Raw genomic sequence first — 27,518 nt, forward strand, 5'->3', positions numbered from 1 at the left:
CACAGACTTTGGAGTCAGACTTGAGTTCAAGTCCTGGCAACCTGTCAAAGAGGTAAGCACTCCACCTCTGTGGGGAGGATTAAATGAATGCTCTCTGAACACAACACGGCCCGAGGAACACGAGGAGTTTCAACAGCTCCCGATCTCCGTGTACCGCAAGACGAGAAACCCAGCCAACACTGTGAACTACAAGACTTCACAAATCACTCTGAAAGTCTTTCGACTAGGACTGAGGGCTGTGAAATTAATAAATGTATGTAATGTAATAAGTCTGGGTAACATTTAAATGTTTAAGACTCCTTTCTTTCCTTCAAGTAAAATATCACAACACTTACAAGGATATCTGGTCTCTCTGCTTACCAACTGCCAACATTTTTTTTTTCTCTCAAGGAATGGGATATATGGATGATTTTCCTAAGAATTCAGCTTTTAAAGCTTATTATTTTCTAAGCGGGGGCCGGGGGGGGGGGACTCAGTCGAAAGCGTAAAATGACAGCTCCATTTCATCAACCATCGTCAAAATGGTGGGGAAGGCAAATCTGAGAGTCTCAAAATAGAGATTTGTCTCCACTTCTAGGACACCATGATTTAAACCAAATTACTTCAATTACTCTTATTGTGAACAGAAGCTCTGCAAAAGATAAGGTGTGGGATATGAATCTTACAAATCAAACAGTCTTAAATTAGATTTAATGCCTAATTTCTACTTTACAACCAAAAACAACCAGGGTGGAAGAGGGGGAGGGGAGAGCTTTAAGGCAGTATGGGCGTCATCAGATGATGGACCTTTATTGATTCATTAGTTATTAGTAACAGATATACACTATATAGGAAAACTAGAAATGTGAGAAGAAAATGTTAAAATAATTGAAAACACAGGAGTTCCTGTTGTGGCTCAGCAGTAACGAATCCGACTGGTATCCATGAGGACGAGGGTTTGATCCCTGGCCTCTCACAATGGGTTAAGGATCCGGCATTGCTGTGAGCCGTGGTGTAGGTTGCAGACGCAGCTCAGATTCCACATGCTGTGGCTGTGGCATAGGCTGGCAGCTGCAGCTCTGATTTGACCGCTAGCCCCAGAACTTTCAGAGACCACAGGTGCAGCCTAAAGCTAAATTAATAAATAAATCACAAGACTAATATTAGCAAGAGCGCAGGATGATGAAGGAAATGACCAGTAGGAGTCCTTGCAGTACACGGCTAGAGGGAGGAAAAGCAAGAAGGCAGGTCAAATAACCAACACCTGTAACAGAAACCTGGCAGGGAACAGGCAAGGCTGGAGCCACCAGGAGAGGGGACATAGGGGGCCATAGGCTTGGGGGTGATACCGACTCTGGGGTCAAACTCTAGCTCTTTCACTTACCACTTCTGTGACCCTGTGCAAGCTCCCTGAATCACTGAACCTGGATTTCCTCAGCAAACAAGGATATTAACAGTGCCTACTTCATGGAGCTGGTGTACAGATTCACTGAGCTAATCCACAGAGAGCACTTGGCACAGGGCTTGGCACATAGTATGTGTTGAATAAATGCCAGCTGTTATTATTAGCAGTTACTACATTTAACCCTGCCACCTGCAAGCTATGTGACAATGAATAAGCTGCATAGCCTTCCTGAACTTAAAAAAAAAACCCACAAATACGGGGCGGGGGGGGGGTAGGGATTATCTTCCCCACAGGGTTGCAGAGCTTAAACAAAATAATCCACACATCTCACAGTCTACTTCTGGTGCAGTGTAGGCTCAGGTCTCACCATCACCGTCATACTGAGAAATGGCCGGAGAAGCCCCCAGAGCTGCTGGGGAGGCTCCTTTAATCAGACTGAAGACCACTCACAGCTCCCCTTGGTTCCCTTCCACCACAAAGCCCTCGCCAGGATCACAGAGAGAGCCAATGCTTACCTGGAATTTCTGGGTCTGGGCTTTCTGGGAGGCCTCTCTGGCTTTAGCAAAAGCAGCACCGAGCTCTTTGATTTCAGAGTTAAGTTCTTCAATCTGGATAAAAACAAGGAAGAGAAGCAGAGTATGCAACGGGGTTTTCCTCTCTGTGCACAGCCCACACGCTTTGCCTGCTGAATTGGGTAGGGCTTATAATCAAGGGCTTTGTAGTCGGAAGAGTGGGGTTTCTAGTTTCGCTGTTGACTAGCGGGCTGACTCCAGGGAGGCACATCACCTCTTTGAGACTTAATTCCCTCAACTCTAAAGTGAGGACATGACCACTCACCCAACTGCAGCATTGTTAGGCTTGAACAAGGAGAATGTGTACCGGAGCCAAAGTAATGCTGGGCTCATGCTCAACATTAGTTCTACTGTGCACCTAGCCTGGCTCCTGCCAGAACTCCGCATCCCACAGTGACCTTCTCCGACGGCCCATGAAGAGTTCCTCCACCACGGCTGGCCCCTGCAGCCTCTCCCGCTTCTTCTCTCGCCTCACTTAAGCTCTGCACTGATGCTCTGGCAGACTCACATGGGGCTCCTTCCTGACTTAATGCACTGCCAATGTTCGCCCCCTCAGCACAAAAGCCTCCTAAGCTCCGCCTCCCTTCCCAGCTAACTCCTAGTCCTCCTTTAAGATTCAGCTCAGGAGTTCTTGCTGTAGTACAATGGGTTAAGGATCTGTCATTGTCACTGCAGTAGTACAGGTTCGATCCCTGGCACAGCACAGTGGGTTAAGGACCTGGCGTTGCCACAGCTATGGTGTAGGTAGGTCGCAGCTGTGGCTTGGAATCCATCTCTGGCCCAGGAACTTCCATCTGCAGTGGGTATGGCCAAAGAAGGAAAAAAAAAAAAAAAAAACCCCAGTTCAGATACCTGCTCCTGGAAGAGGCAATTCCCCTCCCCACCCACGCCCTAACCTGGGCGAGCCCCTCCCCTCCACTTCCACAGCCCCCTGCACCTCCCTCGGTCACACACCTTCACACTGTCTTTTTTCCCCAGCAGACTTGAAAGCAGAGCTGCGTTTTCTTCTGTGTCTGTGCCGAGCAGTTACCAAGACAAGACAGACTGCTACAAAGAACCATCAGCCACTACCTCAGATCACAAAGGCAACAAGCCAGGTGGCAGAAGTCAAAGGCAGCTTCTGGGCTGACATGACTGCGAATATGACGGTGCCACCACCTCAGACAAGAGCCAAGATAAGGGAGGATGATGGTGGGATGTGGGCGACGGTGGCGATGAGTCTGTTTAGAAAGTACTGACTGAGGGGCCTTCGGACCAGCCAGGTGAGGTGTCACATCATGGCCTTGCCTTCCCAAACTCCTTTATCTCACTTTCCTGTTGTCTTTCAAAAGATTAGGCCCCCACTGTCCAACATGGTAGTCACAAACCACCTGTGGCTCCTGGGTCCTTGAAATGTGGTCTGTCTGACCTGAGATGTGCTGTAAGCACATCTGACTTCGAAGACAAAAGTCAGATTTTAAAAATGTTACATACCTCATTATAATTTTTGTCTCATTGATTACACGTTGAAATGATAACTGGTATATATGTATTATTAAAGCTAATTTCACTTCTTTCTTTTTACTTCTTTTAATGGCTACTAGGAAAAAAAAAATTTTTTTTTTGTTTGTTTTTTTAGGGCCATCCTAGCAGCATGTGGAGGTTCCCAGGCTAGGGGTCTAATCGGAGCTACAGCTGTTGGCCTACGCCACAGCCACAGCAACACAGGATCCGAGCCGCGTCTGCAAACTACACTTCAGCTCATGACAACGCCAGATTCTCAACCCACTGAGCAAGGCCAGGAATCGAACCTGCATCCTCATGGATGCTAGTGAGATTTGTTTCCGCTGAGCCACAAGGGGAACTGCAAAAAAAAAAAAAAAAATTTAAGGCTGCACCTGCAGCCTATGGAAATTCCTGAGCTAGGAGTTGAATTGGAGCTACAGCTGCAGCCCTATGCCACAGCCACAGCAACACCGGATCCTTAACCCACTTAGTGACGCCGGGGGTCAAACCCACATCATTACAGGAACAACCTTGGGACCCTGGCCCACCAAGCCACAGCAGGAACTCCAAAATTTTTAACTTAGCGATGTGACTCACATTATATTCATAATGGGCAGCACTGGATTAGACTCTCCAAGAGAATTTCTCATTGTCTAGGGATCCCTTTCCCCACTTTCTATACTCCTCTCAGCTCTCTTAGAACCTTTGCGCTAAAGCTAAAATTCAGGGTAAGACAAGCCAGTCACAGAAGCAAATAAAGAAAAATCTCACTTCAGGTCTATCAGACATACCTCTTTTTCCTTTGACTTTAATGCCATGGTTAGACCCTGAATGGCTTTATCCCGCTTTAAACTATTTTTCTTTTCTGTAGCAATTTCTCTTTCCTTCTCTCTCAGGTCCTCCTGAAGTGCCTAAATTAGATTAGAAAAAGATTCACTAAGTTGATGCGTTCTAACCAAAATGCACTGTAAATATATCTTTAAGAGCACACTCAAATGCAGTTATTCTATCTTATTCCTGTCAACCCGTGATTAATGTTTCCAAGTAGAGCTGAACGTCGTGGCATCAGCTCCAAGTTACTGTGTTACTGCTCTCGGCAACGGGGCTGGGTGTAGGAAAGGGATCAGATCAGTTAAGACGATGACAGCTATTCCTATGGGAAGGCCTCCAATGCCTTCTGGAATTTGAATACAGTCACAGCAGAGCCTTTGAAACCATACCAGGTTATTTGGGGGAAATAACAGATCATTAATTTCACTCCTTAATGCTACAAAAGCTAGCAGAGAATTTGGTTTGATGGAGACTGAATATATACATTTATAGTCTGAGTTCATTTCTAAAGATAATCACTGCTGCCTCCCTCCCAGGCTGTTGTGAGGCTCAAATGAGATAATGGACGTGAAAGCACTTTCTAAGCTGGCAGGCGCTACACAAATGGCGGTTGCTGCGACTTGGGGTCATGGAACAGGGGCTCTGCCATCAAACCGGCGGGTCTGAATCCTTGCTACGCCGCTTGCAAACTAAGTGACCTTGGGGACAGACCTCCCCTCCCTGAGCCTCACTCATTACTTCTGCAAAATGGGAACGCCTACTCCACAAAGTTATCACAGAGATTAAGCAAGGCTCTCTGGCGTGCCTGCAGCTTGACTGGCAGCCAGCAGCACTCAGAGAGTGACAGCTACTGTCACACAGAATTATCTACTGCACTCAGAAGAAAGAAAGAGGCAAGGATCGATCCTCAATAAATTTTTAAAAACTGTATCAACATACCTGGATCCGCTCTTCAAAGAGATTTCTCTCCTCCTGGTGCTCTGTTTGTGCAGCCTAAGAAAAGGTATTCATTGGTGCCCAGAAGGGACCCACAATCCAGTACCTTCCCCAGAACAACGAGAATGAGCGTCTCATTTACTTCTTGCTCCCCGCTGCTAAAGAACTTATGAAAACCAGCGTCTACTCCTCCATCTCACCCAGTGCCCACCCGAGTGAAGAAAAATGTAAAGACTAACAACCCACACTGGCTGACCACCAGCCCAAAGAGCAGGAACCAACGTGTGCAGGTCGCCACCAAAGCTCGGCACCCAGGGGGCGAGAAGGGTCAGAAGGAGGAGCAGACGAGGGCTCATTACAACCAAAAACTAAGTGGCCATGGCTGGGACAAAAGAGACCCTGCTCCATAAAGAGATGGAGACATTCCATGAGCATCGAAACATCCCCTGGTGTGAAAGGACCACATGCAGCAGCCACCAGGGTCCAACCAGAACCAGAAGAGCTCCACCAGATCTGGCTGCGCCTTCAGGCCTGGCCACCCGCTTCAAAACAGCTGGCCCTGGAGGCCAAGTGGAGGGTGGGGTCCAGGGAGGCTCTGGGCTCTGTACTGTGACCCACATCCTGGAGCCTGGGAAAACAGAACACCCCTGAGCGGGTTCCCATACTCGCTGAGAGGACCATGATCCACCTGGCAAGGCAGCCAGGGTTAACTGAGGCACACGCCGACCCCTGTCAAGTGCTGCCAGGCCCGATACAAGTCATGTCCCCTCCCCACTGCCCCGGCTGGCCCCAGGCCTGCTTCTAACCACAGAGGCCAGACAGGTTTGTGCCACAATTTCATCCTAAAAAAGCCCAGTGGATAAAATAAAGTGCCTGGGGAACAACAAATTAACACGTGGAAAAACAGAGGCGAGCGGGTATAGACTCTTTTTTTTTTTTTAACCAACTCTATATGAACCCGATGAGACCAGGGAGGCAAAAAACACGACAGGGCCCACAACAAAGGGGGTTTCTGCTAACTTCTCAACTGACGGGGAGCTCACGCGCGGAAGGCCACAGGGAGCGAACCCTGAATGCCCAGCCCCTCTCCCTCAGAGGAGTCTGGTCCGCCAATCAAAGCCCCGAGCCGGGCCGTCACCTCACCTTGGTCTCTCTCTCCTCGTCTCCCCGCAGAGCCGTGGAGAGTCCTCGCAGCTCTCCAGATGACACGTTTTCATCAGGAGATGCCATCTGAGATTTCTCCTCTTTAAGGCACTGAATTAAAGCTTCTTTGCTCTTCAAAGACAGCTTCAACTCCTCAATCAGTCTGAAAGAGAACAAAATTTAAATATTAATTCTAAGCTGTTCTCTTAGCTCGGTGGAGCAGGAGGAGGTGGGAAATGGGGCCAGACATCTTCAAAGTCGACGTGTCCAATGACTGAACATAAACGGAATTGCATCTTGCAGGTGGAGATTAAGAGTCCCAATTCGGGTGACATGAGCCGTCCCCTCGCCTCCAGCGCAGCCCCAGTCAACCTATCCTCTGAACAGCCAGACAGTCTGATCGAGTCACACTCCTGCTCAAACACTTTCAATAGCAGTGGGTTACCGATTTCCTTTTTTTTTTTTTTTTGGCCAAGACATCTTCTTTCCCAAAGAAATCTGGGAGTGAGACCAAACAAGCATGACCAATACAGCAGAACTGTTTCAGAGAGCGTGAAAAAACAGTCTCTCCAAGCCTTCTTAAGGCAGAGTCTAAAATAGACTGACGTTCAAGATAAAGGCCGAACTCCTCAGCAGGGCACGCGAGGCCTAGGTTTTAGGGTCTAGACCATCAGAAGCCCCGCTGATGGCTGCAGTTTCACTTCTCCACCGCCACTCAGAGCCTCCCTCCTGATCCTGGCCAGAAGCCGGGCTGTACTGGCCCCTAGGCCCCACCATAACCCTCACCCACCCACCCTGAATACCCTTCACAACTCGGTTCCCGCGGGCACCTGAACATCGCCCGTTTGTCCCGCCACCATGAGATGCTACCTTCCCTCGAGACCCTAGAAACCCCCTCAAGGGAGAACTGAGCACATCCTTCTCTAGTCCACCCAATCACCCCACACCAACTGCACCCTGACCACAGCCAAGTTATTTGACTTCTCTGAGCCTGCATTTCCTCAGCTATAAAATGGGGATAACTTGCTTATGTGGAATGGAGATAAGCTATTAAAACGCTGCACGGCCTACGGCAGAACTCAACACATAATGGTGGCTATAATTACGTTTGTTTTTTTTTTTTTTCTATTTCTTTGGGCCGCAGCTCTGAGTGGCGGTGGAGAAGTGAAACTGCAGCCATCAGCGGGGCTTCTGATGGTCTAGACCCTAAAACCTAGGCCTCGCGTGCCCTGCTGAGGAGTTCGGCCTTTATCTTGAACGTCAGCCGCGGCATATGGAGGTTCCCAGGCTAGGGGTTGAATCGGAGCTGTAGCCACCGGCCTACGCCAGAGCCACAGCAATGCGGGATCCGAGCCGCATCTGCAACCTACACCACAGCTCACGGCAACGCCGGATCGTTAACCCACTGAGCAAGGGCAGGGACCGAACCCGCAACCTCATGGTTCCTAGTCGGATTCGTTAACCACTGCGCCACGACGGGAACTCCCTAATTATGTTTTTTTAACATCCAGCAACTAGCATTTTGTCAGAGGACCCTCAGAAGAGTCTAGAAAGCCACTCAGGAGGACAGAAAGAGCAAAGTCTTGGAAGCCTGAGAGAGTGTCCTTGCTCCCAAGGCGAAGGAGAGGAGAGTGCTAAAAGAACTTAAAGCACCTAGCAGTGCGTATTTGAATACCTAAGCATCCACATCCACCCAAAATTCCTACACTGAAATCCAAAGGTGACGGGATTAGGCAGTGGGGCCTTTGGGAGGAGAGGAGGTCATGAGGGTGGAACCAGAAAGAGCCCTCGCCCCTCCTGCCATGTGGGATACAATGAAAAGTCTGCAACCTGGAAGACAGTCCTTGCCCAATCATGCTGGCACCCTGATCTTGGACTTCTAGCCTCCAGAACTGTAAGAAATGTGCTTCTATTGTTTACAAGCTAACCAATCTGTGCTGTTTCCTTATGGCACCCCAAGAAGACTAAGATAACTGGGTATAGACAGGTCTGGACAGCACCCCAAAACTTGGAAAGAGGAGTAAGACTGCCCTCTAGGGGTTCAACTCTGAAATCACACAATCAATTGGAGAGAGAAAAAGTCACCAAACTGTACAAAATGGGTGTGCTGTGCTATGCTGTATGTAACTTATACTTCGATAAAATTGATTTTAGTTCCCTTAAGGCAAATTCTAGAAAGGAATGGAAATGACCAGGGCAGGCCTGTGGGGACTGTGGCCAAGCTGGAGCACCAGCCCTCCTAAGGGATCAGCCTCAGTCCAGCAAACCATGGCTTGCTCCTGCCAAGCTGCCCAGGTTTTCAAGAGAAGCTGGAAATCTAGACTTTCACACGATATTAGATTTTTCTTTTTTTAAATATCATCAACAAATTCAAACTTTTCAAAGCACTGTGTGGGCCAAATAAAACATGTCTGCTGGCCATGTTTGACCTGCAGGGCTCCTCCATGGCAACTGCCTTTTTAAGATACCAACTAGATGGCAGGGCAGACTGAAGGGAATCAAGCAGCTAAGGCACATACCTTTGAAGAAGACAGTGGGAGCTCAGGAGGCCACGGGTGGTGTCTGTCCTAGGGAGGGCCCTGCTCAAGGGTGGTCGGTTTATGTGGCCAATCTGGATCCATCCAACCACCGCACGCACGGCAGCAGACCCCTGTTCCAATTCTGAGCTTTGCAACTCACCTTCTGGCCTCAATATAGCTTGCTGGGCAGGCCTGCCTTCAGGGAAGGAATACACTGATCCTAGTCCTGGGAGGGCCACACCCAAGCACCCAGCAGAAATCCTGAGCGGGGCATCTGGAGTGTGGCTGGGGCACCTCTGCCCTTGAGAGACCGGGCCTCCCCAGCCAGACCTCTAGGAGACCCCAGGGAGGTGCAGGCTTCTTGAGGCCCTAACCTGACCGCACACAGCCACGGAGACCCCTCTGCCCGCACCACACTGAGCACTCAATGGGCATTCGCCCTTCCCAAGAAGGGCTCCATCTTCCAAAAAGATGAGAAGCCAAGCTTCTAGAGCAAATGCTAACAGAGACTGCATTAAACCATGCCAGGCTTCAGGCCTTTGCATGCCTCGCCCCACCTCCCAGTCTCTCGCTGATAACCTGCCCTACCCCACTCCCACCCCCACCCACAGAGCTGACCCACCCTTGCTGATCACAGAGCTGATCACAGCCCAGACCCTGAACTCACCTCTAGCACCAATCTGGACTTTCTGTTTTTAACACCTGTCCCCTCCCCCGCAGCACAAGGAAAACCATGTCCTTCTCGGCATTCCCAGCGCCCAACCCAAGGCTCCCCCAGTAGATGGTTAAGGAAAGGCCCTGTATCTCCTTTAATTCAGGCCTTACTCCACCTGCCCAAGCATCTCCTGGGCTCTCCTCCTGGAGGCCTGCAATTCCTCAACCCAGCATGTCCCAACTGAAAGCTCATCTTCCCACCCCTCACCCCCCAGATCTCCTCTTTCTCCCTTTTTCCCACCAACTCGGAAAACTTGCCAACCATCCCATGGCTGCTCAGGCGCTGGACCTGGGTTGGGGGATCTCTGTGGCCTTTCCCCTCATCCCCAAACCCACCAGCCATCAAGCCCTCAGGCCATCATGCCAACTCTACGTTCCCAATAGCTCGGCCTGCTCTTCCCCGACCCTAGTTCTGTTGCTTCCAGGGGTCACCATCATCTCATCTGGACTTTTGCATCAGCGACTGCCAATCCATCCTCAAGGGGGCAGCCAGAGGAGTCTCTCTCTCTTTTTTTTTTTTGGTCTTTTTTTTTTTGCTATTTCTTGGGCCGCTCCTGCAGCATATGGAGGTTCCCAGGCTAGAGGTCAAATCGGAGCTGTAGCCACCGGCCTACGCCAGAGCCACAGCAACGTGGGATCCGAGCCGCGTCTGCAACCTACACCACAGCTCACGGCAACGCCGGATCGTTAACCCACTGAGCAAGGGCAGGGACCGAATCCGCAACCTCATGGTTCCTAGTCGGATTCGTTAACCACTGCGACACGACGGGAACTCCCAGAGGGGTCTCTCTTAATTTATTTTTGTCTTCTGTCTTTTTAGGGCTGCACCCACGGCATATGGAGGTTCCCAGGCCAGGGGTTGAAGCACAGCAACATGGGGGCTGAGCCATGTCTGAGACCTACACCACAACTCACGGCAACGCCAGATCCCCAACCCACTGAGCGAGGCCAGGGATTGAACCCCTGTCCTCATGGATGCTAGTTGGGTTCGTTAAACACTGAGCCATGATGGGAACTCCTGGGGGTCTCTAAATTTAAATCTGATCCTGCCACTACCCCCACCCCAACCCTCAGCTCCTCAGTGCCTTCTCACACACCCTGAGGACAAACCCAAACTCTATACTGCAGGGCCCACAGGACCCGCCCCAGGCTCCCTCTCCTTGGCTCCTCTTACTGCCCTTCCATTCATGACACTCTGCCAGGCTGTGCTTCTTTCTGTTCCTTGATCACGCTTTAGAACAATTTTTGTCAAATCCCAAACAAGCTTGGCTCTTCAGTGGACAGGGCGGGGTTAGCCAGGAGCTTCATTTATACTTAGTTAATTCAACCTTCCACTCAGGTACCACCAAAGCAAGGCAAGAGCATCAGCACAAGAGGTCTGTGCTAAAGAATAAAACCTCCACTCTCTCCTGACCAGTTCTGATTAAGAATTGGTTGCAAGACACAGTGGTTATTAAAGACTACCTAAAGGCAATATGGCCCATCCACGTCTCTGGCACACATTTTGTTTCTAAAGAGCTCTGTACTTGGTCTACATTGTCTTGGCCCCTTGCACTGTACCAATCTGGGTTCCCAGCCTGTATTAAAAGGTACAATAGGAGTTCCGTTGTGGCTCAGTTGTAATGAACCTAACAACAATGAGGACATGGGTTCGATCCTTGGCCTCACTCATTGGATTAAGGATCCAGTGGTGCTGTGAGCTGTGGTACAGGTCACAGACGCAGCTCGGACCCCATATGGCTGTGGCTGTGGCGTAGGCCGGCAGCTGCAGCTCCAATTCAACCCCTAGCCTGGGAATCTCCATATGCCACAGGTGCAGCCCTTAAAAGAAAACAAAAAAAAGGAGTTCCCGTCGTGGCGCAGTGGTTAACGAATCCGACTAGGAACCATGAGGTTGTGGGTTCGATCCCTGGCCTTGCTCAGTGGGTTAAGGATCCGGCGTTGCCATGAGCTGTGTGGTGTAGGTTGCAGATGTGGCTCAGATCCTGCGTTGCTATGGCTCTGGCGTAGGCCGGTGGCTACAGCTCCGATTTGACCCCTAGCCTGGGAACCTCCATATGCCATGGGAGCGGCCCTAGAAATAGCAAAAAGACAAAAAAAAAAAAAAGCAAAAAAATAAATAAAAGGTCGGATGGAAAACAGGTCACTATGATGGAAAAAATTCACTAGTATTTTATTGTGGGGTTGTAGTCACTTACCGTTATCTTTGGGAAAATCTACAAGAGAAATTTCCTCCTGACAATGACAAGTAAAACTGGGTTTCTCCTGAATCACTAATGTGTTATATCTTGTGAGCAATTTGAATCTTTCATCCACCAGGATTGTTTTTCCCTTTTTCCTTTGGCTACTAGGAAGCTTATGGCCAAAACCTGAATGTTGAATTTAGTATCTGAGTAGAACTTTTCAGCATGAATTTCTGTCCACGAATCCTAGTCCTTTTCCTTTCACCCTGATTTTATCCCTAGGTGTCTCACTGTGGGAACACATGGAAAGAGAAGGAGGGAAGGTAGGAAGGAAACGAGTCTTTCCCTTTTGTTGGATCCCCCAACCAGATAAATGAATGTCAAAGCATCACAGGGGTACAGGCCAGACCTGTCCTTCTGTTCCAGGGCCAGAGCCATCTCCAGGTCCGTCTCGTGGATCTTCTTCATCTCTGAAAGCTTGTTTTCCACGCTCAACCGAAGAGCCTTCTCTGTTTCTATCCCAGCAAAGGCCTTTTCCAGTTCTGCTTGGGCGGCTTTCACATTCTAGAGTTAAATTAAATGCATTTGATGCAATTTTTCAATACAATTGGGAACATTTTGAAAGGAAATTGGATTAAAATATAAATATTTATGACTTTTTCTCCGGCACATTTCCCCTCCCTGAATTGTACTATACATGGGGAGAATCACTAATAAATACATTCGCCAGCTATTTTTCCCTCTTGTATCCTGAAGAGTAATAGGCATTTCCAATGGAAAAGACTCAACTCTACAAGAATTGTATTTTTGGTTTTGAAAAATCAGATCAATATTTGCAGCTTCGGTGAGAACGAGGAGGAATGTTCCTCTCAATACCTAAACACACATAAATTCCTAAGAGTCACCTTAATCTCATACAGATTCATCTCACGCCCCACCGCCCCCTCACTCCTTTTTTTTTTTTTTTTAAGATAATGACTACACAATTCTAAAGTACATTTTCTATATCTCCAAGGTGATTCAGGTGGGGGGGGGGGACAAAAACCTCCATGTTTTTCCTGAGGCTCAGAGAAGCCACCAAGGACATTATCTGAATCACGCAGGCGGTGCCTGTGTTGGGGGAAAGGCCCTGGTTCTCAGGAAACTGACTACAGTAGTTATGAATCTCCAGGCCCTCACACCAACTGCCTCTGCATCACAAAGATGAAAGGCAAATTGAACTGGGCTCAAAACCCACTCCGCTCACTTATTATGGGTGACCCTGAATAGTCACTTTACCTCCCTGAGCCCCAGTTTCCCAACCCATAAGATGGGGATAATGGCTATCTCATCAAAGAGTTGCCTGCGGCTGACTAGAAGCTCACCAAACGCTGGCTTCCTCCTCCCTGCTCCTCCCTCCACAGTGCCGCCCCCACCACCGCCTCCCCGAGAGGGTGGCAGCCTGTCAATCTCAGTAATAGCTGGGAAAACCATTTCCCAATATGCTGAGAGAAAAAAAACAGCAAAATCTATTATTTACTGGGTGCCTACGAACGCCAGGTTTTGAGCAAGGAGCTTTATTTATACTACCTTTGATCCTCACTCGACTCTAAAAAGTTACACACTGCGAGACAGACTACAGCGTCTCAGGACGCAGGCTCTGCAGCCAGACCACCTGGCATTTGCTGCCTATGTCACCTTGGGCAAGTGACTTGGCCACTCTGTGCCTGTGTCATCATGTCTTTGTTTTTTTAAAGGGATAATAAAATACTGACCTCATGCGTTTACTGAAGGACTAACTAAATCAATGTATGAAAAGGCGAAGGGTGCCTCACATAGAGTAAGCCCTGCTTAATTGTTAGTTCACTGTTGTTATTACAATCACTACTAGAACAGATGCCACAGGCCACAGAGGAAGCAGCTGAGGCTCGAGGCTCCAGAAAGCAAACGTCTTTCTTATCCAAGGTGGCAAAGCCAGTAAATTTCAGAGCAGGGATTCGGCCTGGTACTGTCGTCACGCTGCTACCCTAAAACACGGGGAAGCACTTATTGGGAAAAATAAGATGATGAAACCAGTGGATTATTAAGTCTCTTCAAAGTCTCAGAATTATATTTTACCTAAAGTTCAGAATTTGGGCTCAGAAGACTCTCCTTTTAGTTTCAGCTCTACCACTTATGACCTAAGTTTCCAACCCCCCCCCCCTTTTTTTTGGTCTTTTTAGAGCCACAGCTGAGGCATGTGGACATTCCCAGGCTAAGGGTCAAACTGGAGCTACAACTGCCAGCCACAGCCACAGCCACAGCAACTCAGGATTCGAGCCACGTCTGTGACCTACAACCACAGCTCACGGTAACACCAGATCCTTTACCCACTGAGCGAGGCCAGGGATGGAACCCGCAACCTCATGGATACTAGTCGGGTTCGTTAACCACTGAGCCATGATGGGAACTCCTAAGTTTCCTACCCTCTATGAGTCTGTTTCTTTATCTGTATTTTGGACCTAATACCTACACACCCTCATGGGGATGATGTGAACAAGATGAATGCAAAAGACCATTACAAGCTGCAAAACACAGTACAAGGTATCTGCTTTTGGTATCCGGAAGTGCTTTGTGGTATCATTTCTCCTCTTACCTGCTAAGAAGAACCAGGGTTTCAGGTAGAGAAAGTGAGATGAAACAACAGACTTCAAAGATCAAGAATTAAGGAACTAGTTTGGAAGTCCTAGCCACAGCAATTAGACCAACAAAAGAAATAAAAGGCATCCATATAGGAAGAGAAGAGATAAAACTGTCACTGTATGCAGATGACATGATACTATACATAGAAAACCCTAAGGACTCAACCCCAAAACTCCTTGAACTGATTCATAAATTCAGCAAAGTAGCAGGATATAAGATTAACATTCAGAAGTCAGTTGGATTTCTGTATACCAGCAATGAAACATTAGGAAAGGAATACAAAAATACGATACCTTTTAAAATTGCACCTCACAAAATCAAATACCTCGAATACACCTGACCAAGGAGGTAAAGGACCTATATGCCGAGAACTATAAAACTTTCATCAAAGAAATCAAAGAAGATGTAAAGAAATGGAAAGATATTCCATGTTCCTGGATTGGGAAAATCAATATTGTAAAAATGGCCATACTACCCAAAGCAATCTACAGATTCAATGCAATCCCTATCAAATTACCCAGGACATTTTTCACAGAACTAGAACAAACAATCCAAACATTTATATGGAACAACAAAAGACCCAGAATCACCAAAGCAATCCTGAGAAACAAAAACCAAGCAGGAGGCATAACTCTCCCAGACTTCAAGAAATACTACAAAGCCACAGTCATCAAAACAGTGTGGTACTGGTATCAAAACAGACAGACAGACCAATGGAACAGAAGAGAGAATCCGGAAATAAACCCGGACACCTATGGTCAATTAATCTTTGACAAGGGAGGCAAGAACATACAATGGGAAAAAGAAAGTCTATTCAGCAAGCATTGCTGGGAAACCTGAGCAGCTGCATGCAAAGCAATGAAACTAGAACACACCCTCACACCATGCACAAAAATAAACTCCAAATGGCTGAAAGACTTAAATATACGACAGGACACCATCAAACTCCTAGAAGAAAACATAGGCAAAATACTCTCTGACATCAACATCATGAATATTTTCTCAGGTCAGTCTCCCAAAGCAATAGAAATGAGAGCAAAAATAAACCCATGGGACCTCATCAAACTGAAAAGCTTTTGCACAGCAAAGGAAACCAAAAAGAAAACAAAAAGACAACTTACAGAATGGGAGAAACAGTTTCAAATGATGCAACCGACAAGGGCTTAATCTCTAGAATATATAAACAACTTATACAACCCAGCAGCAAAAAAGCCAATCAATCAATGGAAAAATGGGCAAAAGACCTGAATAGACATTTCTCCAAAGAAGATATACAGAAGGCCAACAAACACATGAAAAAATGCTCAACATCGCTGATTATAAGAGAAATGCAAATCAAAACTACCATGAGATATCACCTCACACCAGTCAGAATGGTCATCATTAATAAATCCACAAATAACAAGTGCTGGAGGGGCTGTGGAGAAAAGGGAACCCTCCTACACTGTTGGTGGGAATGTCAACTGGTACAGCCACTATGGAGAACAATTTGGAGATACCTTAGAAATCTATACATAGAACTTCCATATGACCCCGCAATCCCACTCTTGGGCATCTATCCGGACAAAACTCTACTTAAAAGAGACACATGCACACACATGTTCATTGCAGCACTATTCACAATAGCCAAATGTCCATCGACAGATGATTGGATTCGGAAGATGTGGTATATATACGCAATGGAATACTACTCAGCCATAAAAAAGAATGACATAATGCCATTTGCAGCAACATGGATGGAACTAGAGAATCTCATACTGAGTGAAATGAGCCAGAAAGACAAAGACAAATACCATATGATATCACTTATAACTGGAATCTAACATCCAGCACAAATGAACATCTCCTTAGAAAAGAAAATCATGGACTTGGAGAAGAGACTGTGGCTGCCTGATGGGAGGGGGAGGGAGTGGGAGGGATCGGGAGCTTGGGCTTATCAGACACAACTTAGAATAGATTTACAAGGAGATCCTGCTGAATAGCATTGAGAACTTTGTCTAGATACTCATGTTGCAACAGAAGAAAGGGTGGGGGAAAAAATGTAATTGTAATGTATGCATGTAAGGATTACCTGACCCCCTTGCTGTACAGTGGGAAAATAAAAAAAATTATAAAAAAAAAAAAGAATTAAGGAACTAGGAGTTCCCATCGTGGCACAGTGGTTAACGAATCTGACTAGGAACCATGAGGTTTCGGGTTCGATCCCTGGTCTTGCTCAGTGGATTAATCATCTGGCATTGCCGTGAGCTGTGGTGTAGGTTGCAGATGAGGCTCGGATCCCGAGTTGCTGTGGCTCTGGCGTAGGCCGGTGGCTATGGCTCCGATTAGCGCCCTAGCCTGGGAATCTCCATATGCTGCGAGAGTGGCCCTGGAAAAGGCAAAAAGACGGGAAAAAAAAAAATGAAGGAAAACTTCTGAACATCTAGGAGATAAAATCTGGGGGCCAAGAAACATCCTGACCCCATCACAGTCACAGGACACACCTGAGAAAGAGGAGGAGGAGGAGCTACACATAGCAGCTCCCCAAGAAAAGGCATCCCCTGAGCACAGGGGATGGAGGGATGGAGGGATGGAGGCTGGTCTCCGGACAGGGGCTGCGTGGCCACACACAGCCTGACGAGTCAGGAAATGCCACTCCAGGTTTGGCTGTTAGGGGAGTTGCTTCCCCTCTCCTGGCCTGAGTTTCGTCCTCTATAAAATAAAGGGACTAGACTAGTTAAGAAGGGCAGTGTTGGAGCCAGAAAACAGGCTCGAAAATCAGCAGGTGTAAGCTTAAATCTGGGTTACACGGGCCTAGTTAGTTCCTCTGTCTGTACTTCCCTATCCTCAGCTAGAGGATGGAGACAATAAAGGCCAGGCTATAAATTCCATATGCAAAGTGCCTAGAACAGGGCTGGAGCCCAGGGGATGCTCAATAAGGGCAGGGGCTCTTGTTTCTGCTGAAACTCTGACAGTTGATGAAAAAAGGAACAGAATGCTGCCCACTGCATATGAACCCACTGTAAGTATACTCTCCTTGGAGCTTCCAGACTTGCCTCTTCCAAAAGCAGTATTCTCTTGGTTAGGAGCTCTTCGACCTGCCGCACCTTCTTCTGAGCATCTTCCTTCACCCGCTGAATTTCAGAGCCGCCCCCTTCAGCAAGGGTCTCAACCGCTTTGCTACAAAAAGAGGCACAGGTGGAAAATACACAAGAGTGACAATCAGAGGGTCATTCCAATCACCCCAAAGAGACAAAGAAGATTTGTTGATCACTTCTCCCAGTGGCCTGTGTTGGGCTTCTTTTTTAAAAAAATTAATTTTTTTGGCCACACCCACAGCATGTGGAAGTACCAGGGCCAGTGATTGAACCCACACCACGGCAGTGACAACGCTAGGCCATCAGAGAACTCCAAAAAATTAGTATTTGTCATTCAAAAGCACATTTAATGCAATACAGAAATGAATCAAATCATCCATGCAGTACACCTGACACACAATGTTATATGCCAATTATATCTCAATTAAAACACATATATATGAGATATATAAATACACACATTTATATAGAATAGTCATATACTATATATATATATATGACTACTATCCAATCCTTAGGGTCAATTCCTAGAAGGGGAACTACTAGGTTAAAGGATAAACACATTTTTAAAACATGTGCCAGCTATTGCCAAATCCCCCACCAAGAAACTTCTGATAAGGAAGTGGTATGGACTGGGAATTTGGGGTTAACAGATGCAAACTATTGCCTTTGGAATGGATAAGCAATGAGATGCTGCTGTATAGCACTGGGACCTACATCTAGTCACTTATGATGGAGCATAATGGAGGATAATATGAGAAAAAAATATATATATATATATGTTTGTGTGACTGGGTCACTTTGCTGTATAGTAGAAAATTGACAGAAGACTGTAAACCAGCTATAATGGAAAAAATGAAAATCATTTTTAAAAAAAGACAACACTGTAAATAAACCATACTTCAATAAAATTAAAAAAAAAAAGAAAGAAAAGAAAAGAAAGAAAGAAACTTCTGAGAAAGTACACCCCCTCCGGGGGCAGCAAAGGTGGAGAGTTAGTGTGGCCACCAACGTGCAACCAGAATAAACCTGAGGGTGAAGGTCTGTGTGCAGCATCTCCTGCGGCTGGAGGGGAAAGCGTTTCAAACACAGCATGACCACTCCGTGGGACCAGCGGCGACTGAGGGCCCGAGGAGAGGAGGTTATGCAAGCAGCCCACTCTCCGCGTTCCTCTACCATCTCTGACATCAAGTGCAGCCTTCACACTGCACGGCCTCGTGGAATACTCTCTTCGCCTGACCAGCAGTGGTGGGGCTGGCACGCCAAAACCAGACCCGGGACCGCGAGCACTGATGCCCTTCATTTTGGTTCTCAAAAAAGAAAAACAACGTCGGATATGAATTTACGCAACACAGACTCAGAGCTGTTCTCATCAGATTTCTAAAATGATTGCGGGTTTCCAGAAGGCAGAATTATAAAGGAAAGGGCTCCACCTAAAGCTAGTTTTTCAGAAAAACTGCAGAAGAATAAAGCTATTCACCACCAGCCTCCCATGCCCTACTTTAAGGGTATATAACATTTTTCCAACCAAGAGCCACGTGATGAGATGCTCACATGCAGAGGCCATGTGAATTTTTGACTGAGAACAATGGAAAGTCAAGAGGGCCACACTTGCTGTCCAAGTTTCAAACATGAGTCGCCTGCAAATAAAGACTTTATTCATATCTTGTTTCCTTTCACCAATAAGCCTTCAGAAGGCCCCAGTGTCATGATATCATTTTAAGGGAATTCAATGTGAACAATTGGAAAGAAAGAACAGGAGCTCTGAGGCTGAACAGATCTGCTTCCAAATTTTGACTCTATTATGTCCTCAGTGTGACTCTGGGTAAATGAGCTCTTACACCTCAGTTTCCTCATTTGAAAAATGAGATGATTACCTCTTAGAATTAATGTGCTAACACAAGTGGTGGCCGAACATAGCACGGTGCCCTTCCTCTCTGATCTGAAAGCTGCCTGCTAGCCTGTTGTACCCGAGGCCACCGCAGCGCTGGCCCCTGCTAAGATGTGGCGACAGGCCTCATTCTAGCCCTCTGCTGGCGTCTGAGCTGAGAATAGATCAGCTCTGGCCAGAAGGAAAGCCACCACTGCCACCTCTTGATCAATACCATCAAATGCCCTCGGCCCCCAATCCCTCATCTCATTTCCTGATCAGTCCTGTCAGGAATGCACAGTGATAAGTGACCATTTCTGTCACCCCTCAAGTGGCATCATCCACGGCTGAAAGATTTCTGTACCAGAAGCTTCTCCCTCCTGAGCACTGGATACAGGGCTTCTCCAGTCCTGAATTTCCCCCTGGCCACCACAAATGTTTCAGCCCTTGGGCTTTATACAGACTTCTCTAGAAAACAGCCCACTTGACCACCCCACCCAGTGAGCGCAAATACACTGACTCCCTCCTATTGGCCTTGTGTTGTTGGTTTTTTGTTTTTGTTTTGTTTTTGGTTTTTCATCTTTTTAGGGCCACACCCACAGCATATGAAGGTTCCCAGGCTAGGGGTCGAATCGGAGCTATAGCTGCCAGCCACAGAAACACCAGATCCGAACCACATCTGTGACCTACACCACAGCTCACGGCAACACCGATCCTTGACCCACTGAACGAGGCCAGGGATCGAACCCGTGTCCTCATGGATACTAGTTGGGTTCGTTACCACTGAGCCACAAGGGGAACTCCTCTGCCCAGCGTTTTGGCAGTCAGAATCATATACATTGTCATAAGGCTGACTACAGTTTTTAACAAGTACTGGTATTATTAAGTTTGGTTGCATTTTAGTTATACCAATAAAATATATTCCCAATAATAAATGTTCCAACTTTTCATTTATCATCGCTGTATTTTACAGTTACTGTAGCAATAAAATTTATACTCAGCAGTATGGTGCAATTTTCCCCTACTAATGGAATTATTATTTTCGTTTGTGTTTTAAAGCCACAGAGATAAAATTTACTCCCGACAATGTGTCTGCTTTTGTTTTTAATGTCCCCTTATTGTAACTGATAAATATAACAATGAGGAGCCAGCAAACATACATGTCTACTCCACAGCAAGGCAGAGCGACTCCCGACCAGACCAGTCCCAGTTCTGTTACCAACCTGGGCGAGTCCCCCTACCCATCGAGGCCTCAGTTTTCTCTTCACTCAAATGGGAACACTGGCTGCCTCAAATAGTTGTTGTAAAATCAAATGCGACAAAGCATGTCAAGTGCCAGGCCCAGGGTTTGGGGCAAAGCAGGATCTCCATAAATGCAAGTTCCCTCCTTCTACCCTTTCTTCCTTTACAGAACCTGGGACAACAGAAGAGAGAGACAGCAAGACCTAAGGAGACAGAAGGTTGACAGAAACTGGTCCCATTCAGCTTTTCACCCAGTACAAGAAAGAACTTTCTGGAAACACCACCCTCGCTACCATTTTTACTGTCAACATTTCCTCTTGATTCTTTCCATTCTAATTATAGTTCTTTAGGAGGAGCAGAGGCTTTTCCTGTGACAGGTCCCATATCTCCCAACAGCCCCCTCCTACAAAACTAACAACAACCATAAAACTGAAAAAAGGGAATTGAGGGCATTTATAAAGATATTTTTCCATCAACAAATATGCACCACACGTGCTGTGAGGTGCTGGGCAGTTTAGGGTAAAGAAGGGCACTCTGAGCAGAGAGTCAGCTACACAGTCAGCTGGCAGATCAGCTACACAAAGGCCCCATGAAGCAGAACAGCCGAGAAACCAAGGCTCAGGAGCCACAGGCCCACCTACTGGCAGGGCCAACCCGGAGCCCCTGTCCCTTCCACTGGCCCATCTCCACTAACATAGGAGAACAGGCTCCTGGCCTTGCAAGACATACAGTCATGATGGAGAAATGAGAATCACACAGGAAGATAAAGAACATGGAGCTCCTGTCATGGCGCAGCAGAAAAGAATCCGACTAGAACCATGAGGTTGCAGGTTCAATCCCTGGCATCACTCAGTGGGTTAAGGATCTGGCATTGCTGTGAGCTGTGGTGTAGGTCACAGATGCAGCTCAGATCCTGCATCGCTGTGGCTGTGGTGAGACCGGCAGCTGTAGCTCCAATTTGACCCCTAGCCTGGGAACCTCCATATGCTGCGGGTGCAACCCTGAAAAGAAAGGGAAGGAAGGTAGGAAGGAAGGACATGAAACCTACTGCTGGACTAGAAGCCAGGGACTTGAGCTCTGCTCTTTCTAAGTGGTTTTAGTCATGATCCTTCCCTTCTCCAAGCCTCAATCCCCTTCCATAGAATGAGGTTTTCTTCAGAAGCTGCCTAGCTCCTGGGACAATGATGTCGGGAAGTCTGTGAAGAGGCTGAGATGTGGCTATGGGCAGCCATGGAACTCAGCAGGAGCCTTTCTAAAGAGAAGGCGACAGGAAAGGCATCCAGGCCGGAGGGGATGGGAAGCAGAAGAGATGTGTCAGAGCAAAGCCAGAGCAGTGGGGGCAGAACATTTTAGTGTCTGTGAACTGTCAGGGATAAAGCACTGGGGGAGAGAACGCTGGAGCAGTGAAGTCAGGACCCCTCACCGAGCAGGCACCCTTCCCATCCACAGCCCAGGCCTGCTGGCTTTGCTTCCTTTTTTTTTTTTTTTTTTTTTTTTGTCGTTTTGCCATTTCTAGGGCCGCTCCCTTGGCATATGGAGGTTCCCAGGCTAGGGGTCTAGTCGGAGCTGTAGCCACCAGCCTACACCAGAGCCACAGCGATGCGGGATCCTAGCTGCGTCTGCAAACCTACACCACAGCTCACGGCTGGATCCTTAACCCACTGAGAGAGGCCAGAGATCGAACCCACAACCTCGTGGTTCCTAGTTAGGTTCATTAACCACTGAGCCATGACGGCAACTCCTGGTTTTGCTTCCTAAGTGCATTCCCCATCCCCCCTGTCCATCTTTACCATGAAGCTCTCACCTGAACTCTCAGACTGGCCCCCAACTCGCCTCCCCGCCTCCACCCAAGCTCCCTCCACAAAGCACGGCCCAGTCAGCATCCAGAGTGACCTTTGAAACAACAAAGCCCTGATTGTGTCAGCTCCTTAAAACCCAGGACTGCTTCCCACTGGCTCTCAGGAGAAAGACCAAAATCTCTGGTGTGGCCTCAAGAGCCTGTAAGACAAGACCGAGCCCCCGACCCAGACTTGTCCTATTTCCTCAGACCTGCACGTTCCCCTCTCACCAACACCTTCTCCACCCTTTCACCTGGTTAGTTCCTACTTACCCTGATCTCATCTCATCGCAAATGCTCCTTTCCCTATAGTTATGTATCTACTCCCGTTGCTATACACTCTTAGAGCTTCCTTTATTTTTCTCATAGCTCTTTTCCCAATTTGTATTTATACATCCTCGACTCCAAGTATTTTATCCCCATCACCCCTTCCAGAAGGTAGGCCCCCTGTGTCTGTTTGGATCACCACTGTATTCCCAGGAACTTAGTCCAGTGTCCCGCACAACTGCTTAATAAGTATTTTCTCCATCAATTCATAAAGCTGGTCAGACTTAAAAGGACTTTGAACACTAGTCTGGGCAGTTGGGAAATCTCTGCACACACGTCCACCAGCCCCCAAACTCTCAGCCCTGTGTTGGTACTAGGGAGTGAGTCTGGGCTTCCCCGTGAATGTGCCTGGCTAGGAAGAAGTCAAGGACACAGTCTGCAGCAGGCTGTGCGCTGAGGACGAAATTGACTGAATTACTACTGACTTCCAGGCTTGGTAAAGCAGATGTGACTTCCTGCCCCGAGAATGATGTGCTTCCAAACAACAACAAAAGCAACCTACGGCAACACAAACAGGTTAGTCTAGTTTATTCATTCATTCATTCACTCACTTGCTCATTCAGAAAATACCACGTGTGAAAAGTCAGCATAACACAGAGAGGCCTGGGTCAGGGAAGCTCCAATCTACTCCAAGTCAACAGCAGTCCATTTCAGTGGCTGGCCGTGTGACAATAAAAGGAACTGTATGGCCTGGCCCAGAGCAGGGCCACTGTGCCCTAAGCCCAAGACTCCACGCCTGTTGCCCAGTGTTCTTTTTTTTTTTTTGTCTTTTTGCCTTTTCTAGGGCCGCTCCCTCGGCATATGGAGGTTCCCAGGCTAGGGGTCGAATCGGAGCTGCAGCCGCCGGCCTATGCCAGAGCCACAGCAATGCGGGATCCGAGGTGCATCTGCGACCTACACCATAGCTCACGGCAAGGGGATCCTTAACCCACTGAGTGAGGCCAGGGATCGAACCCGAAACCTCATGGTTCCTAGTCGGATTCGTTAACCACTGAGCCACGACGGGAACTCCCCAGTATTCTGTATGGGCAGGAGCTTGGCCACAGTGACAGACAAAGCATTTCCATGTAAGCTCTCAGCCAGATCCGGGATAGGTCAGCTCTGGCAAATCTCAGTGCCCTCTCACCAAGCAAAACTCAGCACACTGTGCCCACAATCGCCCTCTGTCACTGTGCCTCCCTCACGCTCCATTTATAGGCATCTTTGACGAGCTCCTGAGCAAAGGGACATCTCTTCTCAAATCCTCTCGGTGTGCAGTACACTTATGGGAGATGTGTCCATGAATGAACGAATAAACAAGGGGCCACAGACTGTCTTCGCTGAGCTGTGCTGGTTATTCAACAAATATTTCAATTAATTAACTGACTGACTAATGAAAAATAATAGTTTTCAAAATTTTTTAAAACAGTAGAATCTCTCTTTTAAACAAAACACTTCGAGGGGCCCTGGTACATGAAACATACAAAAACGAGTTACACTGGTTGAAGCCACGCCCTCTGCGGGGGTCCCTCGGGACCCTGAGACCCCTAGGCCTTTCACAGCGATGAAAACAGCTGAGCTGCTGAGGTAATAACAACATGGACGGACCTCAGCCACTTCACTAGGGAAGAGGCCACAGACACAAAAGGCTGCATGCCCAGAGTATGATTCCATTTCCGTCAAGTTCACGAACAGGCAGAACCAAGCAGGGTGTACCCTAGTGTCAGCACAGTGGTTATCTAAGTGGGAGAAGGGGAAGGTCTGGGAGCACAGAGGAAACGTCGGCAGAGCTGCTGATGCTCTGGTTTCTGAGCCGGATGGTGGCCCCACAGGTGCGTTGGTGAAGGGTCATCAGGCTGTACACTTACAGTCGGTGCATTTTCCTATAAGTATGTTACATTTTGAAAGTTGGTTAAAAAATCAGTAAATAAAAATGAAAACCTCCTGGGGTTCCCCAGAGCACCACTGGAACTGGAGAACCCCTGGAAATACCAGCTTCTCCTTCACGGGCGCACCCAGCCTCTAGCACCGGGACCTGGGCGACCCGCAAGCTTTGCCGGGAGAGGAGACGGTACTCACGAGGCTTTGATGAGCAGCTGCTCTCTCTCTTGGAGCTCCCGCTTCAGACTCTCTACTTCCACCTTGAGCTCGATGTTCTTCCAGACAAGATCAGGAGAGAAAAGAAACAGCGTGAAACACACAGGACGTCCGAATGCCTCGAGTGGGGAACCAGCTTTCAGCAAGGGCTGGCTGGCTGGCTTCTCCAATAATAGGCAGATATTAGATTCACACCCTCATTAGCCTCGAGGCACGGGGAAAAGGGAATTATTAAACACTGGTGGTCCCCAAAGAAAGCCCTGGATTTCTCGAGGCTTGGAACAATTATGTAAATTTTCCAAGCTTCTAACAGCCAGAGCGTTCAAACATTGAGGCATAAATGTCATACAAGTGAGGCTGATTTAAAAATTGTTTGCCCTCTGCCAAGCAAATTTACAAGCAATTGTGCAGTTTGCTTTTACCATTCCAAGGCAATTACTTATGGTTGTTTACAATCATGCATGTGGTGGCTGTAGCAGTGGGAACATGTTACAGCTTCAGAAAAAAATAAAACATGTGGATGGGTACGTGGGAGGCTGCGTCACTGTCTGTCTCACTTCAGTGTTTAAGATTTCAGGGTACTCCCTTCCAAGAGAGCCACAACCACACGGGGCCAGCTGTCTAGAGGGGACATCACAGTGTTCTCCAACCATCTTCCCGTTAACTGACCGGAACAAAGGGAGCCACACATGGCCTTGGGCCTCTAATTCACGTGAAGATCCACGGACAGAATCTTTGGCAAACAGATCACAACGTGAGGCAGTGGAGCCACAATGGGCTTCACAAACCAGTCCACAAACGTATCCTAGACGGAATTCAGATGAATTCATGCACTAAATGGGGGGGGGGGGTCCTCTGCAGAGGACTGTGGTAAATCCAAGATTTCTCTAATTTGCTCCTATTTCATTTTCATAATTGATGCCAGCTTTACATTTTACTCCATAATACATGTGTACTACTTTTGTTTGTTTTTTGTTCATTTTTTGCTTTTTAGGGCCGCACCCATGGCATATGGAAATTCCCAGGCTAGGGGTCTAATCAGAGCTACAGCTGCCGGCCTACGCCACAACCACAGCAACACCAGATCCAAGCCTTGTCTGCAACCTACACCCCAGCTCACGGTAACGCCAGATCCTTTACCCACTGAGCGAGGCCAGGGATGGAACCGCAACCTCATGGTTCCTCAGGATCTCCTACATGTGTACTATTTTAAATAAAAAAACATTTCCAGGAGTTCTCCTGTGCACAGCAGGTTAAGGATCCAGCATCATCACTGTAGTGGCTGAGGTTGCTGCTGTGGCACAGGTTCAGTTCCTGGCATGGGAATCTCCACATGCCATGGGCATGGCCAAGAAAATTAAGCAGCATTTTCTGTAAAATTTACCAGAGGACATGCCTCCCTCCCTTCAGCCAAACAGCCCTGGTGGGGAGAGTACCTCGACTGAAAAGTCAGCTGGAATGGAAAGGCCACAGCCTTGAAGGACCTGGGTTCAAATTCTGCCTCCACTCTTCACTGGGAGGGAACCATGAAAAGTCAGTGGGTACTCATTCACTCATTCCTCCCCTTCACAGACCTACACCAACTCCTACGACAGGCCAAGCATGGGCTCAGCATGAGGCCACCCTGGTAACAAGGCGGACACAGGCCCTGCCTTCACGCTCACACAGAATAACAAGGCAAAAGTGCAAGCCTGTAATTGTCCTTAGAAACACAGACCGCGAGGAATGAAAACAAGCTTTCTCCTTTCAGAGGCCTCAAGTGTCACGTGAAAAACATAAAGCCCAGCTGACACAGTAGATTTGAGGAGTAAATGGACTAACAAATGAGAAGGGGCTAGGAGGCAGGGCTCAGAACGTGTTATTCTCTTCACCATCAAACAACAGAAACTAAAGAAGTCATCGCTGCAGCAGAACTTTTTCTAAAAGAAACTGATCTTCACATAAAGGACACTAAGTGACAGTATGCAGTGTCTTCCACTGGACTTTGTACAAACTGCAGAAACACCCTGCAAAGAGAAGACCTCTTTTCCAGCTCATCAGAGAACAGAGAGCTTCCATGTAATAGCTGATATCAACTGTTCTAAGTGCTTTGCTTTTTTAATTTTTTTTTTTTTTTGCTTTTTAGGGCCGCACCCCCGGCATATGGAGGTTCCCAGGCTAGAGGTCTAATTGGAGCTATAGCCACTGGCCTACACCACAGCCACAGCAACACCAGATCCTTAACCCACTGGTTGAGGCCAGGGATCTAACCTGCAACCTCATGGTTCCTAGTCAGATTTGTTTCCGCTGCGCCACAACGGGAACTCCGCAAGTGCTTTGCTTTCTTATGAACCAACTGGCACCCAGCTAGCTAATGTATCCTCTGGGCTATTTTTTGCAAGCCCAATACTTCACATTATAACTTACATACACAGAGACTGCAATTACTAAGCCAAAAAATCGAGACACCCTATACACATAAAATGGAATATCATTATAAGAAAGAATGAAGAAGCCTTAAACCATTATTAAGGAAAGATATTCCAGATACTGTTAAGGAAAAACATGAGGTATAAAGCAGAACGTGCTCACATTGACATAAAAAGAGAGTTTATAAACGCATACATATACACACATATCACGCCTGCTTGTATACACATAAAATTTCTCTGCCCGAGGAAT

General features: G+C 47.5%; 1 protein-coding gene across 3 annotated transcripts in view; it reads right to left on the reverse strand.

The window, feature by feature from the left end:
- Window positions 1-27,518, reverse strand: part of CDK5RAP2 (CDK5 regulatory subunit associated protein 2) — a 185,290-nt gene that overhangs the window by 125,759 nt on the left and 32,013 nt on the right. For all 3 annotated transcript variants that reach the window (XM_047768275.1, XM_047768274.1, XM_047768273.1), the window contains exons 5-11: window positions 24,840-24,916; window positions 17,464-17,587; window positions 12,177-12,331; window positions 6,352-6,514; window positions 5,212-5,265; window positions 4,233-4,352; window positions 1,900-1,992 (exon numbers count right to left, since the gene is read on the reverse strand). In XM_047768275.1, coding sequence (XP_047624231.1) covers window positions 1,900-1,992; window positions 4,233-4,352; window positions 5,212-5,265; window positions 6,352-6,514; window positions 12,177-12,331; window positions 17,464-17,587; window positions 24,840-24,916 — 786 coding nt within the window. The remainder of the gene's footprint in view (window positions 1-1,899; window positions 1,993-4,232; window positions 4,353-5,211; window positions 5,266-6,351; window positions 6,515-12,176; window positions 12,332-17,463; window positions 17,588-24,839; window positions 24,917-27,518) is intronic.

Source organism: Phacochoerus africanus, chromosome 2 (assembly GCF_016906955.1).
Source record: "Phacochoerus africanus isolate WHEZ1 chromosome 2, ROS_Pafr_v1, whole genome shotgun sequence".
Classification (NCBI taxonomy): domain Eukaryota; kingdom Metazoa; phylum Chordata; class Mammalia; order Artiodactyla; family Suidae; genus Phacochoerus; species Phacochoerus africanus.